Source organism: Heterodontus francisci, chromosome 2 (genome assembly GCF_036365525.1).
Source record: "Heterodontus francisci isolate sHetFra1 chromosome 2, sHetFra1.hap1, whole genome shotgun sequence".
Lineage (NCBI taxonomy): Eukaryota > Metazoa > Chordata > Chondrichthyes > Heterodontiformes > Heterodontidae > Heterodontus > Heterodontus francisci.
In genome coordinates this window covers 195606636-195631316 of record NC_090372.1, presented here as the reverse complement: position 1 = coordinate 195631316, position 24681 = coordinate 195606636, and the positions used below count along the sequence as shown (strand labels likewise).

The window sequence follows — 24681 nt, the reverse complement described above, 5'->3', positions numbered from 1 at the left end:
TGTTATAAATGCTATGTACTGTGTTCCAAGTTCATATGCACATTTTATGTTGTTCATGATATTGTCTTGGCAGATCTGCCCTTATAGTTGCTATAGCTATTTTGTTGGGATCCCTCTTTCTGAATTGGATTACTTTGGTATGCTCCTACAGTGTATAGTGGATGCAATGAAGAAGAAAGTGTACATGCCTTTTGGGCCATCTTCATTCTTTGAATGATACTGATCCTCTACATATCATAATCCTATGGATGCACCTGACTTCAATGGAAATAAAAATCAGGAGAGATGCAAAACAAGCTGCTGATACACTTTCAATCATTTCACACTATTGCACAATCAGGGATCAGTGCTGGGACCTTTGCTCTTTGTAGTATATATAAATGATTTGGAGGAAAATGTAGCTGGTCTGATTAGTAAGTTTGCGGACGACATAAAGGTTGGTGGATCTGGCAGCATCTGTGGAAAGAGAAGCAGAGTTAACGTTTCGGGTCAGTGACCCTTCCTCGGAACAAGGGTCACTGACCCGAAACGTTAACTCTGCTTCTCTTTCCACAGATGCTGCCAGACCTGCTGAGTGAATCCAGCATTTCTTGTTTTTGTTTCAGATTTCCAGCATCCGCAGTATTTTGCTTTTATATAAAGGTTGGTGGAGTTGCGGATAGTGATGAGGATTGTCAGAGGATACAGCAGGATATAGATCGGTTGGAGACTTGGGCGGAGAAATGGCAGATGGAGTTTAATCCGGACAAATGTGAGGTAATGCATTTTGGAAGGTCTAATGCAGGTGGGAAGTATACAGTAAATGGCAGAAACCTTAGGAGTATTGACAGGCAGAGAGATCTTGGCATACAGGTCCACAGGTCACTGAAAGTGGCAACGCAGGTGGATAAGGTAGTCAAGAAGGCATACGGCATGCTTGCCTTCATCGGTCGGGGCATAGAGTATAAAAATTGGCAAGTCATGCTGCAGCTGTACAGAACTTTAGTTAGGCCACACTTAGAATATTGCATGCAATTCTGGTCGCCACACTACCAGAAGGACGTGGAGGCTTTGGCGAGGGTACAGAAGAGGTTTACCAGGATGTTGCCTGGTCTGGAGGGCATTAGCTATGAGGAGAGGTTGGATAAACTCGGATTGTTTTCACTGGAACGACGGAGGTGGAGGGGCGGCCTGATAGATGTTTACAAAGTTATGAGCGGCATGGACAGAGTGGATAGTCAGAAGCTTTTTCCCAGGGTGGAAGAGTCAGTTACTAGGGGACATAGGTTTAAGGTGAGAGGGGCAAAGTTTAGAGGGGATGTGCGAGGCAAGTTCTTTACACAGAGGGTGGTGAGTGCCTGGAACTTGCTGCCGGAGGTGGTGTTGGAAGCAGGTACGATAGTGATGTTTAAGAGGCACCTTGACAAATACATGAATAGGATGGGAATAGAGGCATACGGTCCCCGGAAGTGCAGAAGGTTTTAGTTTAGGCAGGCATCAAGATCGGCGCAGGCTTGGAGGGCCAAATGGCCTGTTCCTGTGCTGTTCTTTGTTCTAATTACCCATTATTCCTTGGGAGTTGTACTTAAAGGATCTGGCAATACACTAACATTCTGCTTGCTTTGTCAATTTTTGTTGCACAGAATGTTGGAGCACATTCTTCAAAAAAGAAACGTTTTCTAAATATTTGATGTTAGATATCTAATCACTTTACCTGTAACTTGGTTAAGTTCTGCAGAAATTACAACAGATTTGTTAGATACAAATGTCCTTCAGGAACTAATTTTGGCCTAGATTTTTGTTCTTTTCTTTTACTAAATACTCTTGAATTTCTTGCTGATATGAATTAATTACAAAAAATAGGAAGGGGGCCAATGGAGGAATGTAATGATGTTAAAAGTGACTCAGAAGGTCAATAGCCCTTATAAGATGATATAATATGTTGAAAGTAACATTCAAAGACCCCAAAAAGAAGTCTATAAATTTTATTTGACATATCTACTAATATTATTCCCTATTAAAATAATTTTGACAACTTTATTAACTGTTCTGAGCTATCTATCTGTATTTCTGGATCTGTTCCTGGGATGTGAGCAATGCTGACTCATCCCTAGTTGTCCTCAGGGCATTGAGAGTTAACCATGTTGGGCTAGAGTCATGTGTGGGTTAGATTAGGTAGGGGGCCAGGTTCTGCTCCCTGACTGACATTAATGAACCAGTTAAGTTTTTACAAGAATCTGTCAGATTTCCTGATCATTTTCTGGTGCTAGTCCACAAATGGCCAGATTTTGCATTCCAGTAGGCAACCTCTAGATTGTTAGTCCACTACCACAACCACTTGGTGACTGCACTTCTGTGAGTTCTCCTGGCCTTAGAGGGGGTGAGATTCCTCTAAGCAGTATTTGTAATGTACATATTATTGCATTCACATGGAATTAATTTCTGTCATAGTTCAGTGAATTCATTAAAAATTTCATATGAACACTGTAGCATGTTTGTTACAAAAATCGGGGAGGGCAATTTGACCTCTGATATTAGTCAATATATTGTTTTTCATTGACCTCTCATTCAGCATGGTGGCAAAGTGCATTGGAGCATTTGAGATTAAGAAGTCATCAGTTTTCAGTCTAAGATGTTATAGGAAGCACAGAGGAATAATCGTTCCCAGGCAACACATGGCTGTTCTAGCAGTTGGCTATGGAGTGATGTTTGCAAAGGCCAGTTGAGTTGAGTTGCTGTGGGGAAGCTTTGAGGAAAAATCCTTGCAGGTTATTGTCACTTTGCACCTTAATTGGAGGTAATTAAGGTTATCAATGGATTTTTATGACACCTTTTTCCCCACATAATCATTTCCACAATTTTGTATTACTTGTTTCTGCTCCAGTAATTCCCAATTATTAGCTTCCATTTCTTGTCATTGGATATTTTCACTGCCCACCTGCCAAATAGTCAGAAAAAAACAAATTCCACTTCCACCCGAATCCACCCTCCTACCACCCCCATCCCAATAACTTTGTATTTTATATTGTTGTGAAGAGGTTAATGGAGAAAGCTTTAAGGTCAAGCAACTTCAAAAAGTAAATAGCAGAGACTGCTCCAAATTTACACTCTTAGTTTGACACAAACCTTTTCTCAAGACAACCATTGCAAGGATATTGGAATCTGACAAAAATGTACTGTGGGCTTACTTCAAAAATTGCAAGGTTTTTACATTGATAATTGCATGTGTCGTTACAACTGAACCTTTTCTGATAGCCTTCATTTCCAGTAATGAAAAGGCAGTTTGAAAAGAGTGCAGAAATTACCAAGAAACTTCTGCGCCTACGATTGAAATTTTAAACCCACTCATTACTGAGCTTCTAAACAAATGGCATCATGATAGTAAGTTTATTTTGTAGCTATTCCAGTACAGCTACAACACGCACCTACCCGACAATGTGGGAAATTGCTCAGGAATATCCTGTGCACAAAAAGCAGGACAAAGGCAATCCAGCCAACTGCTGCCCCATCAGTCTACTCTCTATTATCAACAAAGAAATGGAAAGTGTTGTCAAAAGTGTTATCAGGTGACACTTACTCACCAATAACTTGCTCACATGCCAAATTTGGATTCCACCAGGACCACTTGGCTGCAGACCTCATTACAGCCTTTGTCCAAACATGGACAAAACAGCTGAAATCCAAAGGTGAGGAGAGATGCCTTTGTCATCAAGTCAATATTTGGCCAACTGTGGCATAGTGGAGACCTAGTAAAACAGAAGCCAATGGGAATCGGGAATAATCTCCACTAGCTGCAGTCGTACACAGCACAAAGGAAGATGGTTGTGGTTGTTGGAGGCCAATCATCTCAGCCCCTGGACATTGCTACAGGAGTTCCTCAGGGCAATGTCCTAGGTCCAAACATCTTCATCTGCTTCAACAATGATCTTCCCTCCATCATAATGTCAGAAGTGAGGATGTTCACTGATGATTGCAAACTGTTCAGTTCCATGGTGGAAAGTAACATTTGTGTCACAAAAGTGCCATGCATAATTATCTCCAAGAAGAGAGACTCTAACCACCTTCTCTTGACGTTTAGTGACAGTACCATCACTGAATTCCCTTAGCACCAACATCCTTGGGGGTGGGGGGGGTGGTGGTGCAGGGAGAGCAGTGGTGATCACCATTGACCAGAAACTTAACTGGACTAGCCACATAAATACCATGGCTACAACAGCAAGCCAGAGCTGGGTATTAGTAACTCAACTCCTGAGTCCCAAAGTCTTTCCACCATCTACAAGGCACAAGTCAGGAGTGTGATGGAATAATCTCCTATTGCCTGGATGAGTGCAGCTCCAACAACACTCAGGAAGTTTGACATCATCCAGGACAAAGCAGCCTGCTTCATTGGCACCCCATCCACCATGTTAAATATTCATTCCCTCCACCACTAGCACATAGTGGTTGCCCTGTATAGTACCATCTACAAGATGCATGGCAGCACCTTGCCAAAGCTTCTTTGACAACACCTTCCAAACCCGTGACCTATACCTCAACAAGGGTAGCAGGGAGATGGGAACACCACCACCTGCAAGTCCCCCTCCAAGTCATACACCATCCCGATTTGGAAATATATCACCGTTTCCTTATCATTGCTGGGTCCAAATCCTGAAATTCCCTATCTAATAGCACTGTGGGTGTATCTGCACCACAAGGACTGCAGTGGTTCAAGAAAGCAGCTCTCCACCATCTTCTCAAGGGCAATTAAGGATGGGCAATAAGTGCTGGCCTTGCCAGCGATGCCCACATCCCATGAATGAATAAAATATATATAAATAGCGTTTTGGTCTGTATGTGATTTCCCAATGGGGGTGCACTATATTGCACTGTCAGCAATAACACTGTGGCCCATTAGATATGTATGCTTTCTGGTGCACTTGTCCAGGAACTTTTTATTACCTTTGGCCCATTAGGGCTGAGGTAATTGTTTTGTTAGCGACCATGAACTTCTTTTCTATTTTGCTGTTGTTACTCAGAAACAATTTGCAAGTATATTGCTTAAATGAATATTTGTCTATGTTCATGACTTAATTATATCCTCGTAATTTGAGATGTTTAAAGACGACCATAAAATAAATGCGTAACCCATAATTTCCAGTGTATCTGTTCGTTGAGCCAATTACGTTTCTAATGGAAACAGAAACCACTGGAAACAATCAGGAGGTCAGGCAGCAACTGTGGCGAGAGAAATAGTTGCAGTGACACTTCTGTGCAGCATCCGCAATATTCTGCCTGCCTTTTCGATTTGCAATTAAAATTGTTTAGGATTATGATTATTGCAATATATGTTGAAACCTACATTGAGTACGTACATTTTTTCAGGCCCATCATTGTAAGGTTTTGTGAAACCAATTTGCAATGCAACACTGTTCATTAATGCTATTAGATTTCAACTCAACGCAAGTACCTATTTCAACATTTGTTTTCACTGCTATATTTAAGTGGTGCTCGAATTAATTGGTTTTGTCTCTTTATTTCTTTTTTTTGGGTCATATTTTATTATGAACCTCAAAGTTATTACTAATACGTTATTCAAAAGTTAACTACAGGTTGCTGAAAGCTTCTTGGGAGTAATACTGCCTCCTGGTTCACTCACAGTTCTGCTGCTCTTAGTCTATGGCTTAACATTTGAACTATAATCCTCCAGAAAAGGGCCAGCCCATGGAAAGAGAGAAGCAATGATGCTCTTAATTGGATGTGACCTGCAATTAGGTGACCATTAAACAATTGCTACAGCACAGACAAGGCAAAGTGCATTGATCGTCCTCCCATATAGAACCTGTCCCATCAAATTGTACAAGTTGTTGTTGCTTTTCCAAAACAGGCATGTGATCTGCTCTGCCAGATTGCTGCCCATGCAGTGAATGTGGAAAATTTGTCCCAATATTTGATAAACAGCTGAAATGACCCAATAATGGATCAGTGATTAAATTACCTCTGCACTTTGGGTTGAGTCACAGTACAGAATGTCATATCTGGCCTGAAATTCCTGTTGTCAATGATTTACCCAACTTAGCAGTATGGCATATCCCTGCTCCTATTTCTTATGTTCTTAGTTGGTGTGAGTACAAAACAAGAATTCTATCTTGTACTTGCACCAACTTTTTTTGCTAAAACTATCAGAGGAATTTAACTGCCCTACCCCACCCCTCCCCACCCCCAACAATTATGATGTTTATGCCATATAAATATCACTTGTGAAGCATTGGCAAGTGTAAACAAAAACAGTAATATAAATCTGGTGTATAGTTACCAAAGATTAAGATAATGTTACATGTAGTAGCATCATCGCAGCAACAAATTAATCACTGGTTGTGTCTGTGTTGTAGCTGTGACTGCAGGGACCATTTTACCTGGTTATTTTGATTGGTGGCAGGGTGGTTGCTACGGAAATGTTTGCTTAGCCTATGATTTGCTGCAGCGTGTGGTTGAAATAGCTATAGCTGTTAGAGAGTGAATACTGAACATCATAACCCATGTGGCGAGCAAATGTTGCCAACAGTCACCGTTTCATTGATGATTTACTAACTTTGCATTAGTGTTTTAATACATTACATTCACAGGGCTAGTGCAAACTCCATAAATATTTAATGAAATTTAGTCTTTTGGTAATGGCATAATCCTGCAATAGTGCTATCAGACAAGACTATAAACCAGTACTACATATAAACAGAATGTCCACCTTATCCCTGTCTGTGTTTTGCAAACTTTAGCGAAAGTCCAATTAATCACGCACCAAAACAATTTTTAATAAAGCACATACAGATAAGTTTGGAATTCTTTTGTTTTCTAGACCACATTTTGAAGTTCTGTCCAGTTTTGGCCCTCCTCCAAATGGTGGGTGATATGGTGGCCTTGGAAACAGAGCTTTAAGAACCTCACCTTGTTTTAAGAATCTCACCTACTCAGATAGGCTCAAGGGCCTTGGTCTATTTATTTAAGAGCAAACTTAGAACTAATAGAGGTCTATATAATAATTAAAGGGCTGGATAGTGTCACTATGATGGATTATTTCAGTTTAACAGATTGGGGAGGACCAAAGCACACGAGTTTAAACTACGTAAGAGTACGAATAAATGGGATGTTAGACAGTTCTTCTTTTCCCAGAGAGTAGTGAGCCTCTGGAATACATTGCTAGCTGGGCAGGTGGGTATTGACTCTCTGCTGGCCTTCAAGAGGCAGCTGAATTGGTTCCTGGCTGGGGCAGAGATTGCATCATATGGAAGGTGTCTTTATAGGTAGTACTTGGTCTGTGTGATCTCCTGGACTGGTTTTAATCACTTGAGAGGGTCAGAGAGGAATTTTGAAGAGTTTTTTTTCCTTATAGGCCCCTTTTTTTTGGGTTCTCGACTCTCAGGAGATTACGTGACTGCGAGTGTGGAGTGGTGGGAGGGGGTGATGAGGTCAATGGAGGGAAGGAGTGTTTAGTCGTAGTGGACAATCTATCTTGGTGTGGGGCAGGCTTAATGGACCAGCTGATTTGTTTCCTGTCCATCATTTTCATATGCTTGTACATAAAGGATTAGCTTTCATTATAGTGACTTATTTGTCTTAAATGCTGTTGAAGAATGATAACTTAGGGTCTAATGGGGTCTATTTTTTTATTGAACTCCTTCCCATTTGATAGTGCAAAAAAACAAAATGGAGCATAAAAATTTACTGATTTCTTTCTCATACTCTCACGTAAGTGTGCACCTAACATCCACCTACCATCCCATTTATTCCTACTCTTACGTAGTTTAAACTCGTGTGCCTTCGTCCTCCCCAATCTGTTAAACTGAAATAATCCATCATTAGTGACACTACAGCACTTTAATTATTTTATAGACCTCTATCAGGTAAGCTCTAAGTTTACTCTGAAATATAGACCAAAGCCCTTGAGCCTATCTGAGTAGGTGAGGTTCTTAAAGCTCTGTTTCCAAGGCCACGATATCACCGACCATTTGTGGGGTGCAGTGGTGGGGGGGGGGGGGGACCAAAACTGGGCAGAATTTCAAAATGTGGTCTAGAAAACAAAAGAATTCCAAACTTATCTGTATGTGCTTTATTAAAAATCGTCTTGGTGCGTGATTAATTGGACTTTCACTAAAGTTTGCAAAACACAGACTGGGTTGTCTGTGTTTTAAAAAATTCTCAATATAAGCTTTACCTGTGTAAAGCTTCTGAAATTTGTTATCTAGTTTTTCTTCAAATAATTGTGAAGAACAACCAAATAGATATTGTTCGACTAACTAAATGATAATTATGTTCCCTGGGAAATTGTGCACACTGCATATACTCAGACGGCAGGATCTAACTTCAGCTGAAACTCTCAGCAAAAAATACCAAGTTCAAGTGCAGACTTCTGAGAGAGGCTTTAACCTTCAAGTAAAAACTCTAATGAAGGCTTTAAAAGACATATCAATCGTCAAATTTAGTCATATTATTGTGAAATACATTAGTTCTTGATTTTTGTTTTGTTTAAAACTGTATTTTTAGCATCAGAAATTTTCAGTTATTGAGAAAAAATGCCACACGAAAAGGACAATCATTTTCAGTTGTTCGCTTCCTTTTATAATTTTTTTGATTGGTAGTTTTTTCCTGGGTACTTAGGATAGGCTGTTTTCATGTGTCCGAGTACTTTCTCATTAGCAATTTTTCAGCACTTTTCCTTTCTTGTGATTTATAAATTTCTTTGGTTCCTGGTAAAACAGCACTAAATCAGAACTAATCAACAAAATATGCCAGCAAAAGTGTGTTGCGAAAAATGTGAAAATAGTAAGTGTGACAAACAGGAAATGTATAGTACTAGACATAAGATTTTTAATGTTTTTATCTTTTTGACAACAACATGCATTTATTTAGTGTAGGATTGCAGGGCTGGGAGAAGTTACAGAGATAGGGAGGGGCGAGGCCATGGGATATGAAAGCAAGGATGAAAATTATAAAATCGAGGTGTTGCCAGACCGGGTGCTGATGTAAATCAATGATGGTGTGAGTTAGTACGTGGGCAGCAGAGTTTTGGATGAACTCAAATTTATAGACAGTGCAAGGTGAGAGGCCGGCCAGGATGGCATTGGAATAGTCAAGGCTAGAGGTAGTAAAGGCATGGATAAGGGTTTCAGCAGCAGATGAAGGGCGGCACAGTGGCGCAGTGGTTAGCACCGCAGACTCACAGCTCCAGGGACCCGGGTTCGATTCCGGGTACTGCCTGTGTGGAGTTTGCAAGTTCTCCCTGTGTCTGCGTGGGTTTTCTCAGGGTGCTCCGGTTTCCTCCCACAAGCCAAAAGACTTGCAGGTTGATAGGTAAATTGGCCATTATAAATTGTCACTAGTATAGGTAGGTGGTAGGGAAATATAGGGGCAGGTGGGGATGTTTGGTAGGAATATGGGATTAGTGTAGGATTAGTATAAATGGGTGGTTGATGTTCGGCACAGACTCGGTGGGCCAAAGGGCCTGTTTCAGTGCTGTATCTCTAATCTAATCTAATCTAAATGAACTGAGGCAAGGGCAGAGTTGGGTGATTGCAGAGGTGGAAGTAGATCATCTTAGTGATGGAGAGGATATGGGGTTGGAAGCTTAGCTCGGGGACAAATAGGATGCCAAGGTTGCAGACATAGAATTGTAGAATATACAGCACAGAAGGAGGCCATTCAGCTCATCGAGTCTGCACTGGCCTTTTCAAAGAGCAATTAGTTAATCCCACTCCCCCTCCTTTTTTTAAAATTCGTTCATGGGATGTGAGCGTTGCTGGCTATGCCAGCGTTTATTGCCCATCCCCAATTGCCCTTGAGAAGATGGTGGTGAACTGCCTTCTTGAACTGCTGCAGTCCTCAGGGTGTAGGTACACCTACAGTGTTGTTAGGAGGGAGTTCCAGGATTATGACCCAGCAACAGTGAAGTAATGGCAATATAGCTACAAGTCAGGATGGTGTGTAGCTTGGAGGGAAACTTGCAGGTGGTGGTGTTCCCGTGCATCTTGTAAATGTTAAACACTGCTACCACTGTGCATCGGTGGTGAAGGGAGTGAACGTTGAGGGTGGTGGATGGGGTGCCAATCAAGCGGCTGCTTTGTCCTGGATGGTGTCGAGCTTCTTGAGTGTTGTTGGAGCTGCACCCATCCAGACAAGTGGAGAGTATTACCTATAAAATTCGAACAGGACTTGACAGGGTAGATGCAGGAAGGATGTTCCCTATGCTGGGGAGTCCAGAACCAGGGGTCATAGTCTAAGGATACGGGGTAAACCTTTCAGGACTGAGATGAGGAGAAATTTCTTCACCCAGGGAGTGGTGAACCTGTGGAATTTGCTACCACAGAAAGCAGTTGAGGCCAAAACATTGTATGTTTTCAAGAAGGAGTTAGATATAGCTCTTGGGTCTAAAGGGATCAAAGGGTATGGGGTGAAAGCGGGAACAGGTTATGGAGTTGGATGATCAGCCATGATCAACAGGGTACTGCCTTGGCGAAGTTTGCAAGTTCTCCCTGTGACCGCGTGGGTTTTCGCCTGGTGCTCCGGTTTCCTCCCACAGCCAAAGACGTGCAGGTTGATAGGTAAATTGGCCATTATAAAATTGCCCCTAGTATAGGTAGGTGGTAGAGGAATTGAGGGAAGGTGGGGATGTAGTAGGAATATGGGATTAATGTAGGATTAGTATAAATGGGTGGTTGATGGTCAGCACAGCCTTGGTGGGCCGAAGGGCCTGTGTCGGTGCTGTGTCTCTAAATAAAAAATAAAATTAAAAAAGAGTGGCAGAAAATAGGAGCAGGCTCGAAGGGCCGAATGGCCTACTCCTCCTATTTTCTATGTTTCCAATCCATCACACTCCTAACTTGTGCCTTGTAGATGGTGGACAGGCATTGGGGAGACAGGATGTGTGTTACTTGCCGCAGAATTCCCAGCCTCTGACCTGCTCATGTAGCCACAGTATTTATGTGGTTGGTCCAGTTCTAGTCAATGGTAACCCCCAGGATGTTGATTGTGAGAGATTCAGCGATGGTAATGCTATTGAACATGAAGGGGAGATGGTTATATTCTCTCTTGTTTGAGATGGTCATTTCCTGGCACTTATGTGGCACAAATGTTACTTGCCACTTATCAATCTAAGCCTGGATGTTGTCTGGGTCTTGCTGCATCTGGACACGGGCTGCTTCAGTATCTGAGGAGTCGTGAATGGTACTGAACATTGTGCACTCATTAGCGAGCATCCTCACTTCTGACCTTAAGTAGGTCATTGATGAGTTATAGGGATATAGGGAAAGATGAAAGCTGAAGATGGTTTCGACACTACCCTGAGGAACTCCTGCAGTGGTGTCCTGGGACTGAGATGTTTGACCTCTAACAACCACAACCATCTTCCTTTGTGCTAGGCGTGACTTCAACCAGCAGAGAGTTTTTCCCCTGATTCCCATTGACTCTAGTTTTGCTATGGCTCCTTTGAGGCCATACTCGGTCAAATGCTGCCTTGATGTCAAGGCCAGTCACTCTCATCTCTCTTTCCCTATATTCCTGTAATATTTTTCTCCTTCAAGTATTTATACAATTCCATTTTGAAAGCTACAATTGAATCTGGTTCTACCACCCAATCAGGCAGTACATTCCAAATCCTAAACGCTTGTTGTGTAAAAAAGATCACCTCTGGTTCATTTGCCAGTCGCCTTAAATCTGTGCCCTCTGGTTATTGACCCTTCAGCTAGTGGAAACAGTTTATTTTTATTACTCTATCTAATCCCTTCATAATTGTAAACACCTCTATCAAATCTACTCTTAGCCTTCTCTGCTTGAAGGAGAACAATCCCAGCTTCTCCAGTCTATCCATGTAACTATAGGCTGAATTTTACCAGCCCTCCGACATCGGGGATCATGGGGGTTGGGGGGGGGGGCTCGGAACATTCTTCCAGGAGAGGCCGCCTCGACCCCCACGCCGAGAAGGCCGTACCGCATTTTATCGGCGGCAGCGAGGCCTCGGTGTGGCCCCCCTGCCACTCGGCAGCGGGCCTTCATTTTAATATTAAAATTAATTAAAACACATGCAAATAAACCTACCTGGTCCCAAATTGATATCCCATTCTGGCCGGAACTCCCAAACCTTCGATTTCCGCACGGACATCCGAGGTGTGATACTGGTGGGGAGGGGGGATTAGTGAAATTCTCAGGGTGAGATGTTGGTTTGGGGGGGGGGTGGGGGTGCGAGTAGCAGTTTTTTGAATTGTGTGGGGGGATTGTGGGAAGGGTTAATAAAGGTCGGGGGAAACTGCGCCACTGTATAGTATAAATGGGTGGTTGATGGTTGGCACAGACTCAGTGGGCTGAAGGGCCTGTTTCAGTGCTGCATCTCTTGATGACTCTAGATGTGGTGGCACAGTGGTTAGCACTGCAGACTCACAGCTCCAGCGACCTAGGTTCAGTTCTGGGTACTGCCTGTGCAGAGTTTGCAAGTTCTCCCAGTGACTGCGTGGGTTTCTGCTGGGTGCTCTGGTTTCCTCCTACAGCCAAAGACTTGTAGGTTGATAGGTAAATTGGCCATTGTAAATTGCCCCTATTGTAGGTAGGTGGTAGGGAAGATGGGATTAATATAAATGGTGGTTGTTGGTCGGCACAGACTCGGTGGGCTGAAGGGCCTGTTTCAGTGCTGTATCTCTCTATGACTCTATGTTGCTTTGGTGCATTGAAAATATATGCAAATAAGATTTTCCTGGTTCAGCCTCAGTCAGTGGCCAGGGCATCCGAGGAGGATGGTGTGGTCAACAATGCCAAAGGCTGCAGGCAGGTCGAGAAGGATGAGGACTAATAAAATATCTGTATTTGTCACAGTCCCTAGTGACAAATAGCTGTAAACGCGCTCTGTCCGTGCTTATCCATGAACTATGCAACTTGTGTGAATATTAATAGTTCCTGTTACTCATGGAATAGTATCCAAATGGTAGCCAGGAGAGTAAAGGAGCAAGGAGGAAAAATTAGAAAATGCATCAACCAACAAAAATCTGTAAAATTCACAGGGACCGGTTCAATATGACAAATTAGTTTTTGTAAAATGTACTGTTTCTAGATGTAAATAGGACCAGTGAATAAACAGAAAGAGTTATAACAAAGCTCATCCAAAGTAATTAAATTGCAATTTTTAAGTCCCATTATACTAGAAATTCAAAACGTATGTACGTGGTGCTCCCTCACGTTTCATTTGAAACTTGATTGGAATAGCTCCAAAATAATTATTTGTGTTTATAATGGTCTTCCTCACCTTTCAAAATTGCCCTTTTAATCTGTGTGCTCTATATTTTAATTTAAATGTCATATGACGTAAGATAAGTCACTATTGTTTTGCTGATAATACAAGTGCTATTTTAATAGACAACAGAATTAATACTTGCCTTGAAATTCCACAGTAATATGAATTTGTATCTCATTAGTATGCTGCCTTAATGCAGCGTCTCTGAGGTTAATTATAGTAGTACATTGCTATGCAAAGGTTGTGTGGGATTATATTCATAATGCAGTCAATCCTACTTAATTGTATATCTGACAATTTCAAATCTTATTTGCATATATTTTCAATGCACCAAAGCAACATCTAGTCATTATTATGTGTAATATTCTTGCAGTGCATTGGCATACAATGTGCTTAAAACACTTACAAAATATGTCTATATTTACTGGGACCAAAGATCTTCCTGCTGATTTTATAAAATAAGCATCAATTTTCCTAAAGTGTAAGAGTTAGATTTTAATTATTGGTTTTCATTATGGATGCCTTGCTTTAAAGCATTGTTGCATTCTTAATGACTTGCGAGGTAGGATACATAGCTAATGGGAGCAGGTCGTTAGCCCATTAGATTTGACAAACAATTATGATTCTCCCTTTCATAGTGTCATAAAACCGTTTACAATTCTGGCTCAAATTCTTTCTCCTCCCGGCAGTGTGCAGGTACCAGGGATCATCGAGAAGCTCAACCAAATGATCATGAGTCGCGACCTTGAGTATCGTCAGGTTATTGCATGACAAAGGGCATCACAGCCAAGCCTACCCCTGTCCTTACCCACCCCTGACCCTGTTCTCATTCACCCACACAGCAAGCACCCCTGGTGTGGTTTGCTGGACAGCGATCAGAAACAGGGTGGGGGGGGGGGGGCGGGGGGGGAGCTTCCAGCGCCGGGCCGAAAAGAGGTGGGAAACCCCGCCTCTGCATTTCTTCTGATCCCCAGAACGATCCTCCAGTCTTTTGGGGTCAAAGTTTAAGAAAGTGGATCCCCATCCCTTGAAACACTTACACTTAATAACGATGGGATCCCGCCCCCAAGAGCTACCGGCCAATCACAGGGCCGGCAGCTCAACAGTATCGGCAGTGCCACCGGGAGCGTGGCCACTGCCGGTACTGCAGAGGCCCCGGACCCAGGCTCAGCGTTGGAAGTCTGGAATGATCCTCCGCTGATGCAGGCCCCGGTGAGGGGATGATGGGCATTCGGTCCAGGGGGCGGGGGATTCCGGGGATGCAGTGGTTCCCGGGGGGTGTCCTCCTTGGGCCATGAATTGCCCAGGAAGGAGGGACCCCCCCACCCCACCCCCACCACCAAAGCCCACAGGGAGGACACATCGTTTTACAAGGCCCGCGGAACTGTCGGGTTGGGAACAAAATCCAGCCCAAGAATTTTTCTCCCCTCGCTAAAATTGACAGATTTTTGCTGGGCAAAGGTATTAAGGTTGCAAAACCAAGTAAGGTAGATGGAATTAAGGTCAACCATGATCTAAATGAATGGGAAGAACAGGCTCAAGGGGCTAAATGGCCTATTCCTGGTCCTTTGTTCCGAAACTGAAGTCAGTAGTAGCTTGTTGTTCACTAGGCTGGTTTTGATTAGTTTACTGAGCACAGGGGTTGAACCCTCCTGATCTGTAAGGCTCACCTACTTGCTAGACATAATGGGAGAGCTTAAAGACCATTTGAATTGTCCTACTGGTTCAGTTTTTCAGAACAGGTACTTCTGTTAATAAAGTAAAATTAGGTAAAAAAAGATCATAAATATGCAGCATAATTATATTTCCATCATATCATTGATACACAAGGTTTTGACATCAGTATTGCTTAAAAAAAAAGCTTTTTTTTGGTGAGGTGGAGGTGGTGAGGATATAGCTTTTGTTTTGTTAATGATTTTATCCCATCACCAAGTCTGTCTGCCTATGCCGTCCACTTTCTGCAGAAGTATGGGGTTGAAGGTGATTTAGAGCTTTGGATCAGAAATTGGCTAGCTGAAAGAAGACAGAGGGTGGTGGTTGATGGCAAATGTTCATCCTGGAGTTTAGTTACTAGTGGTGTACCGCAAGGATCTATTTTGGGGCCACTGCTGTTTGTCATTTTTATAAATGACCTGGAAGAGGGTGTAGAAGGGTGGGTTAGTAAATTTGCGGATGACACTAAGGTCGGTGGAGTTGTGGATAGTGCCGAAGGATGTTGTAGGGTACAGAGGGACATAGATAGGCTGCAGAGCTGGGCTGAGAGATGGCAAATGGAGTTTAATGTGGAAAAGTGCAAGTTGATTCACTTTGGAAGGAGTAACAGGAATGCTGAGTACTGGGCTAATGGGAAGATTCTTGGTAGTGTAGATGAACAGAGAGATCTTGGTATCCAGGTGCATAAATCCCTGAAGGTTGCTACCCAGGTTAATAGGGCTGTTAAGAAGGCATATGGTGTGTTAGCTTTTATTAGTAGGGGGATCGAGTTTCGGAGCCACGAGGTCATTTTGCAGCTGTACAAAACTCTGGTGAGACCGCACCTGGAGTATTGCGTGCAGTTCTGGTCACCGCATTATAGGAAGGATGTGGAAGCTATGGAAAGGGTGCAGAGGAGATTTACTAGGATGTTGCCTGGTATGGAGGGAAGGTCTTACGAGGAAAGGCTGAGGGACTTGAGGTTGTTTTCGTTGGAGAGAAGGAGGAGGAGAGGTGACTTAATAGAGACATATAAGATAATCAGAGGGTTAGATAGGGTGGATAGTGAGAGTCTTTTTCCTTGGATGGTGATGGCAAACACGAGGGGACATAGCTTTAAGTTGAGGGGTGATAGATATAGGACAGATGTTAGAGGTAGTTTCTTTACTCAGAGAGTAGTAGGGGCGTGGAACGCCCTGCCTGCAACAGTAGTAGTCTCGCCAACTTTAAGGGCATTTAAGTGGTCATTGGATAGACATATGGATGAAAATGGAATAGTGTAGGTCAGATGGTTTCACAGGTCGGCGCAACATCGAGGGCCGAAGGGCCTGTACTGCGCTGTAATGTTCTAATTCTAATACTAACATCTCCCAGAATCCAGTGAGTGTCACGAGATAATTGACTAGCAGGAAGTACACAAGAAGGGGACAGATTCTGTCCATAACAACACAACTTAAGTCGAGAACTCCAGTTTGGCAGATCAAAGACTTTTACCCAACAACAGCAACAACTTGCATTTATATACTGCCTTTAACGTAGTAAAACATCCCAAGGCGCTTCACAGGAGCCTTATCAAACAAAATCTGGCAACAAGTCAACTACAGAGATCTTAGGACAGATAAACAAAAGCTTGGTCAAAGAGAGCGTTTTAAGGAGTGTCTTAAAGGAGGAGAGAGAGGCGATGAGGTTTAGGGAGGGAATTCCACATGTCATGTCTCAAATTCCTCACATGTTGAATCCCAAAATATTATCATCTGGAAGTTCCCCTCCAAGTCACATACCATCTTGACTTGGAACTATATCGCTGTTCCTTCACAGTCACTGGCTGAAAATCCTGGAACTCCCTTCCTAACAGCACTGTGGGTGTACCTACCCCACATAGACTGCAGTAGTTCAAGACGACGGCTCAGCACCACCTTCTCAAGGCCAATTAGGGATGGGCAACAAATGCTGGCCTAACCAGTAACACCCACATCCCATGAAACAATAACAATATTTGAAAATCTTTCCTGGACATTTTGTCCCCATGTGAAGTGCTTTACATTGAATGTCATCGTCCACCTGTCTGCCCAAATCCCAAGTATATTCAAATCCTCCTGTACCTGTTCAGCTCTGGTGTGTACCACCTTCATTAGCTTTGTATCATCTGCAAAGTTAGCCATTGTGATTTAAGATCCAATTAATGAAGCGGAGCTTTGATGGATTTACTATCATTTCTGAAAAATACAAATAGTGATATCTTAAGTAGTATGTGCTTCTATGCTGGATATTGTATTTTTCTCTATAGTTTAAGCATGGCATACTGCATAATTAATAAAATAATGCAATGTGCGGAAAGTATATCAGGATCAAACGGTGATTTAAATGAATCTATTCACTCAAGACTAAAATTTTCTGAGTGCAATCTAAGCTAAGAATTCTTGACAATTTTTCATGGTATTATTTGCCCACTATTTAAACATAGAGTTAACCTGTTTAAAATTAAATAATTGACAAATTAATGCCTTAGTACGAGTTTATGCAGTGATATTGCATACTGTGATTTCTAAAAGTGCAGTTCTTCCTCAATGCTGCAACTGAAGCGTTAGCATTGATTTTGTACTCAAGCCCAGAGGTGAGACTTGAATTCACAACCTTCTGACTCAGAGGCAAAAGCAATGGAGAAGTGACACATAACTCACAGTTTTAGCAAATGTTTGGTGATTCTGTACTAACAAAATGGCCCAGAATATAAGCCTGAATAAAATTTGCACTGTACACTATCATTCTTTTTCAGGAGTTGAAGATGAACATGCCTTAGCAACAGAGCTTAGACAGCGCGGACAACAGGCCCTGCCAGGTCATTCATCTTACACCCGTTCTTCACGGCAGCATTCCACATCCTACCCAAAATACGATTACCAGTATCATGTTGAAGAGGAAGAGGCAGTCGGATCGCCTGCAATGGCCTACAGTGTCCCTGAGGAGGGAGCCATTCCCAACCCAGGTGTGAATCCAAGACAAGAAATGGGAAAGAAAAACACTGAGCAATTGGGCATTGATAAAAATAAGAAAAGCAATTCTCCAGATAAGGTTTGCCGCTGTTGTTCAGCATGCTAGGCTTCATCTTGGAGAAGTTAGCTCTGGCCTTCCATAGTTTGAGGTAGGTTCAGAGTGTCCATTACTAAAGAAGGCCTTCAGTTTTCAGGCAGTGCTAATTCAAGCTAAGAGGAACTCTATTCTTTAGTTAATAACAAGCAGAAACTCTCAAAAATTCATAGAAGTGCTCCACTTACACATATATAAAAATAAAAGTTGTGTGACAAGTGTCAGTACAGGGAGAAATACCCAACAGAGCCTTGGAAAATCTCTGGGTTACAAAGCATGCTCAAATACTTTCAAGGGAGTGGGACTAAGCACCACTGCTCTTTCAAAGAGCTGACACAGGCATGATGGGCCAAACGGCCTCCTTCTGTGCTGTAAGTTTCTCTGATTCTATTAACTGTTTTCTTGACTAAAACGCAACCATTCACATTACTCTGTTTATAAAAAAACTTCCATTCACTAAATCTCAGCCAAATTCCTTAAAAGTAACATGCAAGCTCTCTTGAGCTGCCATTTAATTTTTTATTATTCTTTTGTGCAATGTGGGCACTGCTGGCACAGCCAGCATTTGTTGCCCATCCTTAATTGCCCTTGGACAACTGAGAGGCTTGCTAGGCCACTTCAGAGGGCAGTTAAGAGTCAAGCACATCGCTGTGGGTCTGGAGTTATATGCTGGCCAGACCAGGTAAGGACGGAAGATTTCCTTCCCTAAACAACATTTGTGAACCAGATGGGGTTTTACAACAATTGATGATAACTTCAAGGCACCATTACCGAGACTAGCTTTCAATTCCAGATTATTTTTATGAATTAATTGAATTTCAAATTCCACCAACTGCTGTGATGGGATTTGAACCTGTGTCCCCAAGGCATTAACTTGGGCCTTCAGATTACTAGCCTAGTGAAATTACCACTACACCACCATCACCCCCAATTAATTGTGCTCAATCTCTTCTGACGCCTCCGCAGTATTCCGGATCAGTGATCTAACTGTTCCCATTCTAAAATCATGGGCACGCTGATTGTTGGGAAGTTGACACAGAATGCCAGCCTTCAGGTTGAACTATTTTTTGTGATGTGCAGGCGTTCCTGTAAGGAATTGATCAAAAAGTAGACTGTGACAAAGGGATTTGGAAATATTGGGATGTATTGGGCACATAAATTGTGACCAACCCTTAGAAATTCACCAACCTTTAGAAATACCGCAACCTGACAAATCTGCAGTGCAGCCAAATTGAGGAAGTTAAATCCCAAAATATGAAAATTGGCACGTAAAAGGTCTTATTTTTCAAAGCTTCACTTTAAACACAACTTTCCATTTGTCTATTGTAGTGAGACGGAACCTTGGATTTTTACAAGTCCATTATTGCATTGTTTGTCTATAGCTAATTGGGATGCATATTGGCATCAACTACACGAATACCAGAGCAGGGACAGTATTAGTACATATACTGAGAACATGTGAGTGAATTATGGGAGCCAGAACTTGCTGACCATTTAAAAAAAAAAATCAAATTAAAATCGAATGGCATACAGCCAGCTAGGCAGCTGTTGAGCCACCTTATTGATGACAGCAACGATGGCTCAGGCATTCAGTTTATCCCTAAACAAACACCTTCAGTTGCAACAGTCCTTTTGAATCAAGCAAATGGGATTTGCACAAAATCTTTTGCAGAACATCACGAGGTGTGTATGTGTTAGCATGCACACTTGCACGCGGTGGCAGGATTAGCACATCTCTCCATCTATTTCTTAAATACTGCAGTAACAGCTCTGCAGCTCCCTAGAATGAGATTGAGAAAGGTGGATAGACTAGTACTAGTTATGACACTGCTTTATTACCACAGGGCATTTTATGCACCAATAGTAAGTTACTATTTCCAAACTTAAAATGTACAATATTATTTAAATTAGAGATTGGAGAGTGCACTTTGTTTTTTGCTGAGCTACAGATTTTGGAAAATATCCTATTAATGCTCCTGCTGGTAGACTCAGGGCATTGACTGATGATAGCATTGAATTTTGGTAAGATGGTGGTGCCGTCTGTTCAGTAGAGAGTTTTATCCTGGCTCCCTAACCCTTTCTCTTAAGGGTTTCTATGGTCACAACTTACTTAGATTTAATTGCGAGAGATCTGTGCACATTAGCTGGTTCTGGGCATTTAAACCATTAAATCAAGCTCCCTGAATTCCAGTAGCAGACTTGCAAATCAATGGAAAATATTCGACATTAGATTATTGTTTTGTTTGAAATGTATAAAACACAAAGGAAAAGACGCTGATAAAGGCCCTTAAGTAAGATTTACTTAAAAAGATAGCCTATGTTATCATTTGTTTATTCAATTCCCAGATTGTTTGCAGGTTTTCATAAATGCTATATTGGGTATCCAAATCTGTAGTCCTATATATACTCATGCATTACATGTAAGACACCTCCCTGACTTCTTTTATGACTCATGTATAACATTTCCTATCGGTCACCATGGCTGTCAGAAAGCAGGAAGCTTTGTTCAGCGTACAATGGCTATTTTGCGAACTGCCACCTCCACACACAGATAAGAAGGAAACTGAGCCTGAGACAGGTGAATGGGAAGTTGAAAACCTGTGAGGAGGGAAAGGGAAGCATAAAACAGGAGAGTGGGAGGTTGAGAATCCGAGACATAAGCGATGCCAGGAAGTTCAGAGCAGATCAGTTCAGGAGTAAGTAAATAGGATTCTCAGAGTGAACTACAGTGACTCACTGATGAGATGTTCCCTACTTTCAGACACCAAACAATGGCTGAAATATCAAATCTCATATACCTGAGTATATACAGGATTGCACTGAATTTACAAACTGTTTATGCTGTGCGCCTTGAAGCCATTTACTCACTGACATATGTAGTTTAAGTTTGCAATAAAAAAAAATTAGGTCAAGTTTGGCTTTAATTAAAATGATTTTTTCTCTGTTGGGCACCAATCATATATACTTCAATTGTCATAGCTTTAGCAGCAATGGTAATGCCTCAGATTATGCTTGTTTGAAAATCAGAGAGATTAGGATGGATTTTATCAGCCCTCTGGAGATGGCTGGGAGGCAGGAGGCCTCGTAAAATGGCTTTGGGAGGGGAGCCAGATGTTTTTCTGCCGCCACAGGATATTACCAGCAGTGGGAACTCAACGGCTTGGCTGCCCACCAACCGGAGGGCGGGTGGCCAATTAAACCAATTGATCGGCCAATTAGTGGCCAATTCCTGCCCATGCTAGCATTTAACCAGGGTTGGGAGTGGTCACCACCATGTGGGGAGACTGGTTGGTAAACTGTGGCAGCCTTCCAGTGGGTTCCGAGTGGGGGCCCTCCTTTATAGCCCATTGAAGGCAACCCGCCCCGGTGGCAGGGCTGCTCCCGCAGCTCCGGCACTGCTGCTGGAGGGTGCACCCCGAGACCCCGATTGCCGGGACGTGCCTGCCTGGCCCCCAGCACATTAAATAAACAAAACACCTGACATCAACATGGAGCCACCCTCCTCTTCTTCCTGCAGCCTCAGCAGAGGCCATTCCTATTGGTGGCAATGCTGAGCTGCTGGCCCTCTGATTGAGCCAGCAGCTTTGGGACGTGTGTGCTGTCCTCAATTGAACGGCAGTCCTGGCGGTGGCCTCTTAATTGGTCGACGGCGGTAAAATACCACCCAGGATCCCACCGCCCGTCCGCGTGGGCTCGGGTGCCACTTTCAGTTCTGCCAGTGGGACAATATTCTGGCCTTTATTTCCCATCCTATAGGACTCTAACAGTGTAGGGTGGTAGTCTAGTAGGGAGATAGCACACAAGCTAAAGTCTCGACTTATATCCCTTACGACTAGTTACCAATGTTCAGCTCTGAGCTGAGTTTTGAGGACCAAGAATTCTCTCTCTCTAGTAGGAGATTTGCGTTATAGTGTTAATCTGCTCTAGGAGCATAGGAACAGAAGTAGACCATTCAGCCCCTCAAGCCTGCTGCATCATTCATTTAGATCATGGCTGATCTATACCTCAATTTAATTAACCTGCCTTAGCTCCATATCTCTTGATACCCTTACCTAACAAAAATCTGTCTATCTCAGTCTTGAAAGCTTTAATTGCTCCAGCATCCACAGCCTTTTGAGAGAGAATTTCAGATTTCCACAATTCCTTGTGTTCAGAAGTGGTTTCCAATTTCCCTCCTAAATAGTCTGGCTCTAACTTTAATAGACACCAGTAGTCCCAGTTTAACCATCCTTATCTAAAAGATCTAGCTATTGGCCGAGAGAACGCATTGTGCTATGAACAACAGAAATGAGTTTGCTGTGATTGAAAAGTAGTTTTTTTAATCTCACAGCTGAGGCCTGGACCTAAATTTATTATTTCTGTTTGATTTCTGTTTTCACATTTGAACCCCTACAAATCTGAATTTCCTTTGCAGCTTTTAAAATGCTTTTTCTACTTCACTGGGGACTTCAAACGCAATGCAATCCCTGAGTGTAAAATCTACTTTTCACCCTGCAGGATCAGCAGTCATTTTTAATATATATCCTGAGATGATAGAGGCTCTCTGCCAGCTGTTATTCTTGGAATCTGTGACAGTAAAAAAAGGGTCAAGTTTTTTTCTCATTAAGGAAAAGGCCACTTTGGACACTTGGCCATACTGGATTATAATATTTTAGAGGAATATGGCCCTTTGTACTATGGGAGAATTAGGGAGCTCAACAACCAGTCACTCTCCCGATAAGCCCATTTCCTTCATACTACAAGCAGTGGTTTTCTAGTATTTCAACTGATGGACACGTTGGAATGCGATCCCTGGCTTACGTTAGAGAAGACCTCATTTCTACCTGATGGAGGATTGACAGTGCACTAAAAGAGGAACAACTGTTTAGCCCAGTCTGCTGCAAGTGATTTTGTGTAAAAGCCTAAATGCTGACGCATTAAAATGATCAGACACACATTCCTTCTGGCCAGTTCTGATGAAAGGTCACTGACCTGAAACGTTAATTCTGCTGCTCTCTCTGCAGATGCTGCCAGACCTGCTGAGTATTTCCAGCTCTTTTTGTTTTTATTTCAGATTTCCAGCATCTGCAGTATTTTGCTTTTATTCTTCCTGGCTGTTATTTGATGAGTGAATCACTCATGTCTTTTCACATTAATTAAAATGAAGGTTCTGCAGCTAACCGATGATGTACAAGACAGATTCATTTTGTAATACCTCCGCTGATTTCCATACAGGCTTTAGCGATGGTTAAAAAAAAAATGAATGCTGTGGCAGTGCATTAACTGCAGGATAATTTTCAAACCCAGTTTGCAGTGCCAACTCACCGGCCTTTTGCCCATGGTTTTCTGATGTGCATAGCCAGCAGGCAAGGTTCCCTGCTGGCTGTACAAACCAGGGTAATCAGCCCTGTTGTTTTCATTAAAAGGAAATTTTTGCAAGTATCATAGCCACATCTGTATCATCACGCCGTTTATAACTGGAGGAACAGTTAAAGCTATCAACATTCCTTTTTTTTTTTTGGTATGGATTTTGTCCTGTTTGAAATGTATTTTAAGCTGTCTTTCTGAACTGGATTTCAAGCCAAGCCCCAATTGGAGAGAGACCAACATACTAATCATTGTATTATTCAGCCTCCAATTTGCTTTACTTTTTATTAACTATTCTCTAGAGGTGGACAACACTGACAGGGCCACATTTACTGCCCATCCATAGTTGCCTCGAAAAGGCGGTGGTGGCCCTTCCTCTTGCAGGATATACTTAACATTGAAAAAAAACAGATTTTAGTACAGAAATTTTATTGCAGTTCTCAAAGAATTAATGTGCAAATGAATTATCTGGGCTATTGATATATTTCTATGCTGACAAAACAATACAAGGTATGTTAGTGTAACAGTTATTGCACTGGACTGTCAACCCAGATGTTGTGTGCTTAAATCCTGTCTAGGAAATTGAGGAAATTGATTTCAATCATTCTGATCCTCCATGGGCTGGAAGTATAAAAAAAAACAGTTAAAGCTGCTGGATTCTTTTCTGTAAAAGCTCAACTGGTTCACTGATGTTCTTTAGGAAATGGTGCCGGTCACCCCTACCATTGCCTGGCTTACCCGTGACTGCAGTCCAAACCATACAGTTTCCTCTTACTGTCTAGTGAAGTGGCCGAGCAATTGACTTAGTAGTTGTACAAACAATTGCTTGTGAAGTGCAATAGAAGGCCTGCCAACATCTTCTCAGGGCAACTAACAATGGACAATTAATGTGTTCTTGTCAATGTCACCCATAACCTGAGAACAAATTTATAAAAAAAGAACCTAAAAGTAGTTTCCAATTTGCAAAAACCTGGAATGTGAGATTATCAGCCGTGAGACTGTGTAGCTGCGGCTTTCCCTTGCGCCAAAAGTACTTGCGGTTCAAAGAGACAAGCTGAATCTGTCACATAAACCACAGGGCTGTGAAGTAGTACCCATTCATGTTTCATCTTTCAACCTTCTTGTTCTGCTTTCCCTGAATTGATTACTCTTTTTAAAAAAATCCTTCTCTTTTCTCCCTCTCACTTTTTCTCTCCATTTCTCTCTTTGTAGCCTGGCTGTGGGACTTGTTCGTGTTTTCTCTTACAACTATGGAGGCAGCATCTATCCCAGCATTCAGAACAGTAGTGAGATTCTTCTGTTAAGACTATAGGGTCTGTTTTAATACAAAA

The 24681-nt window shown here is 42.3% G+C and overlaps 1 protein-coding gene across 2 annotated transcripts in view; it reads left to right on the top strand.

Annotated features, from left to right (window-relative positions):
* Positions 1–24681, top strand: part of dnajb6b (DnaJ heat shock protein family (Hsp40) member B6b) — a 182000-nt gene that overhangs the window by 147339 nt on the left and 9980 nt on the right. For both annotated transcript variants that reach the window (XM_068015006.1, XM_068015007.1), the window contains one exon: positions 17694–17903. In XM_068015006.1, the coding sequence (XP_067871107.1) occupies positions 17694–17903 (210 nt within the window). The remainder of the gene's footprint in view (positions 1–17693; positions 17904–24681) is intronic.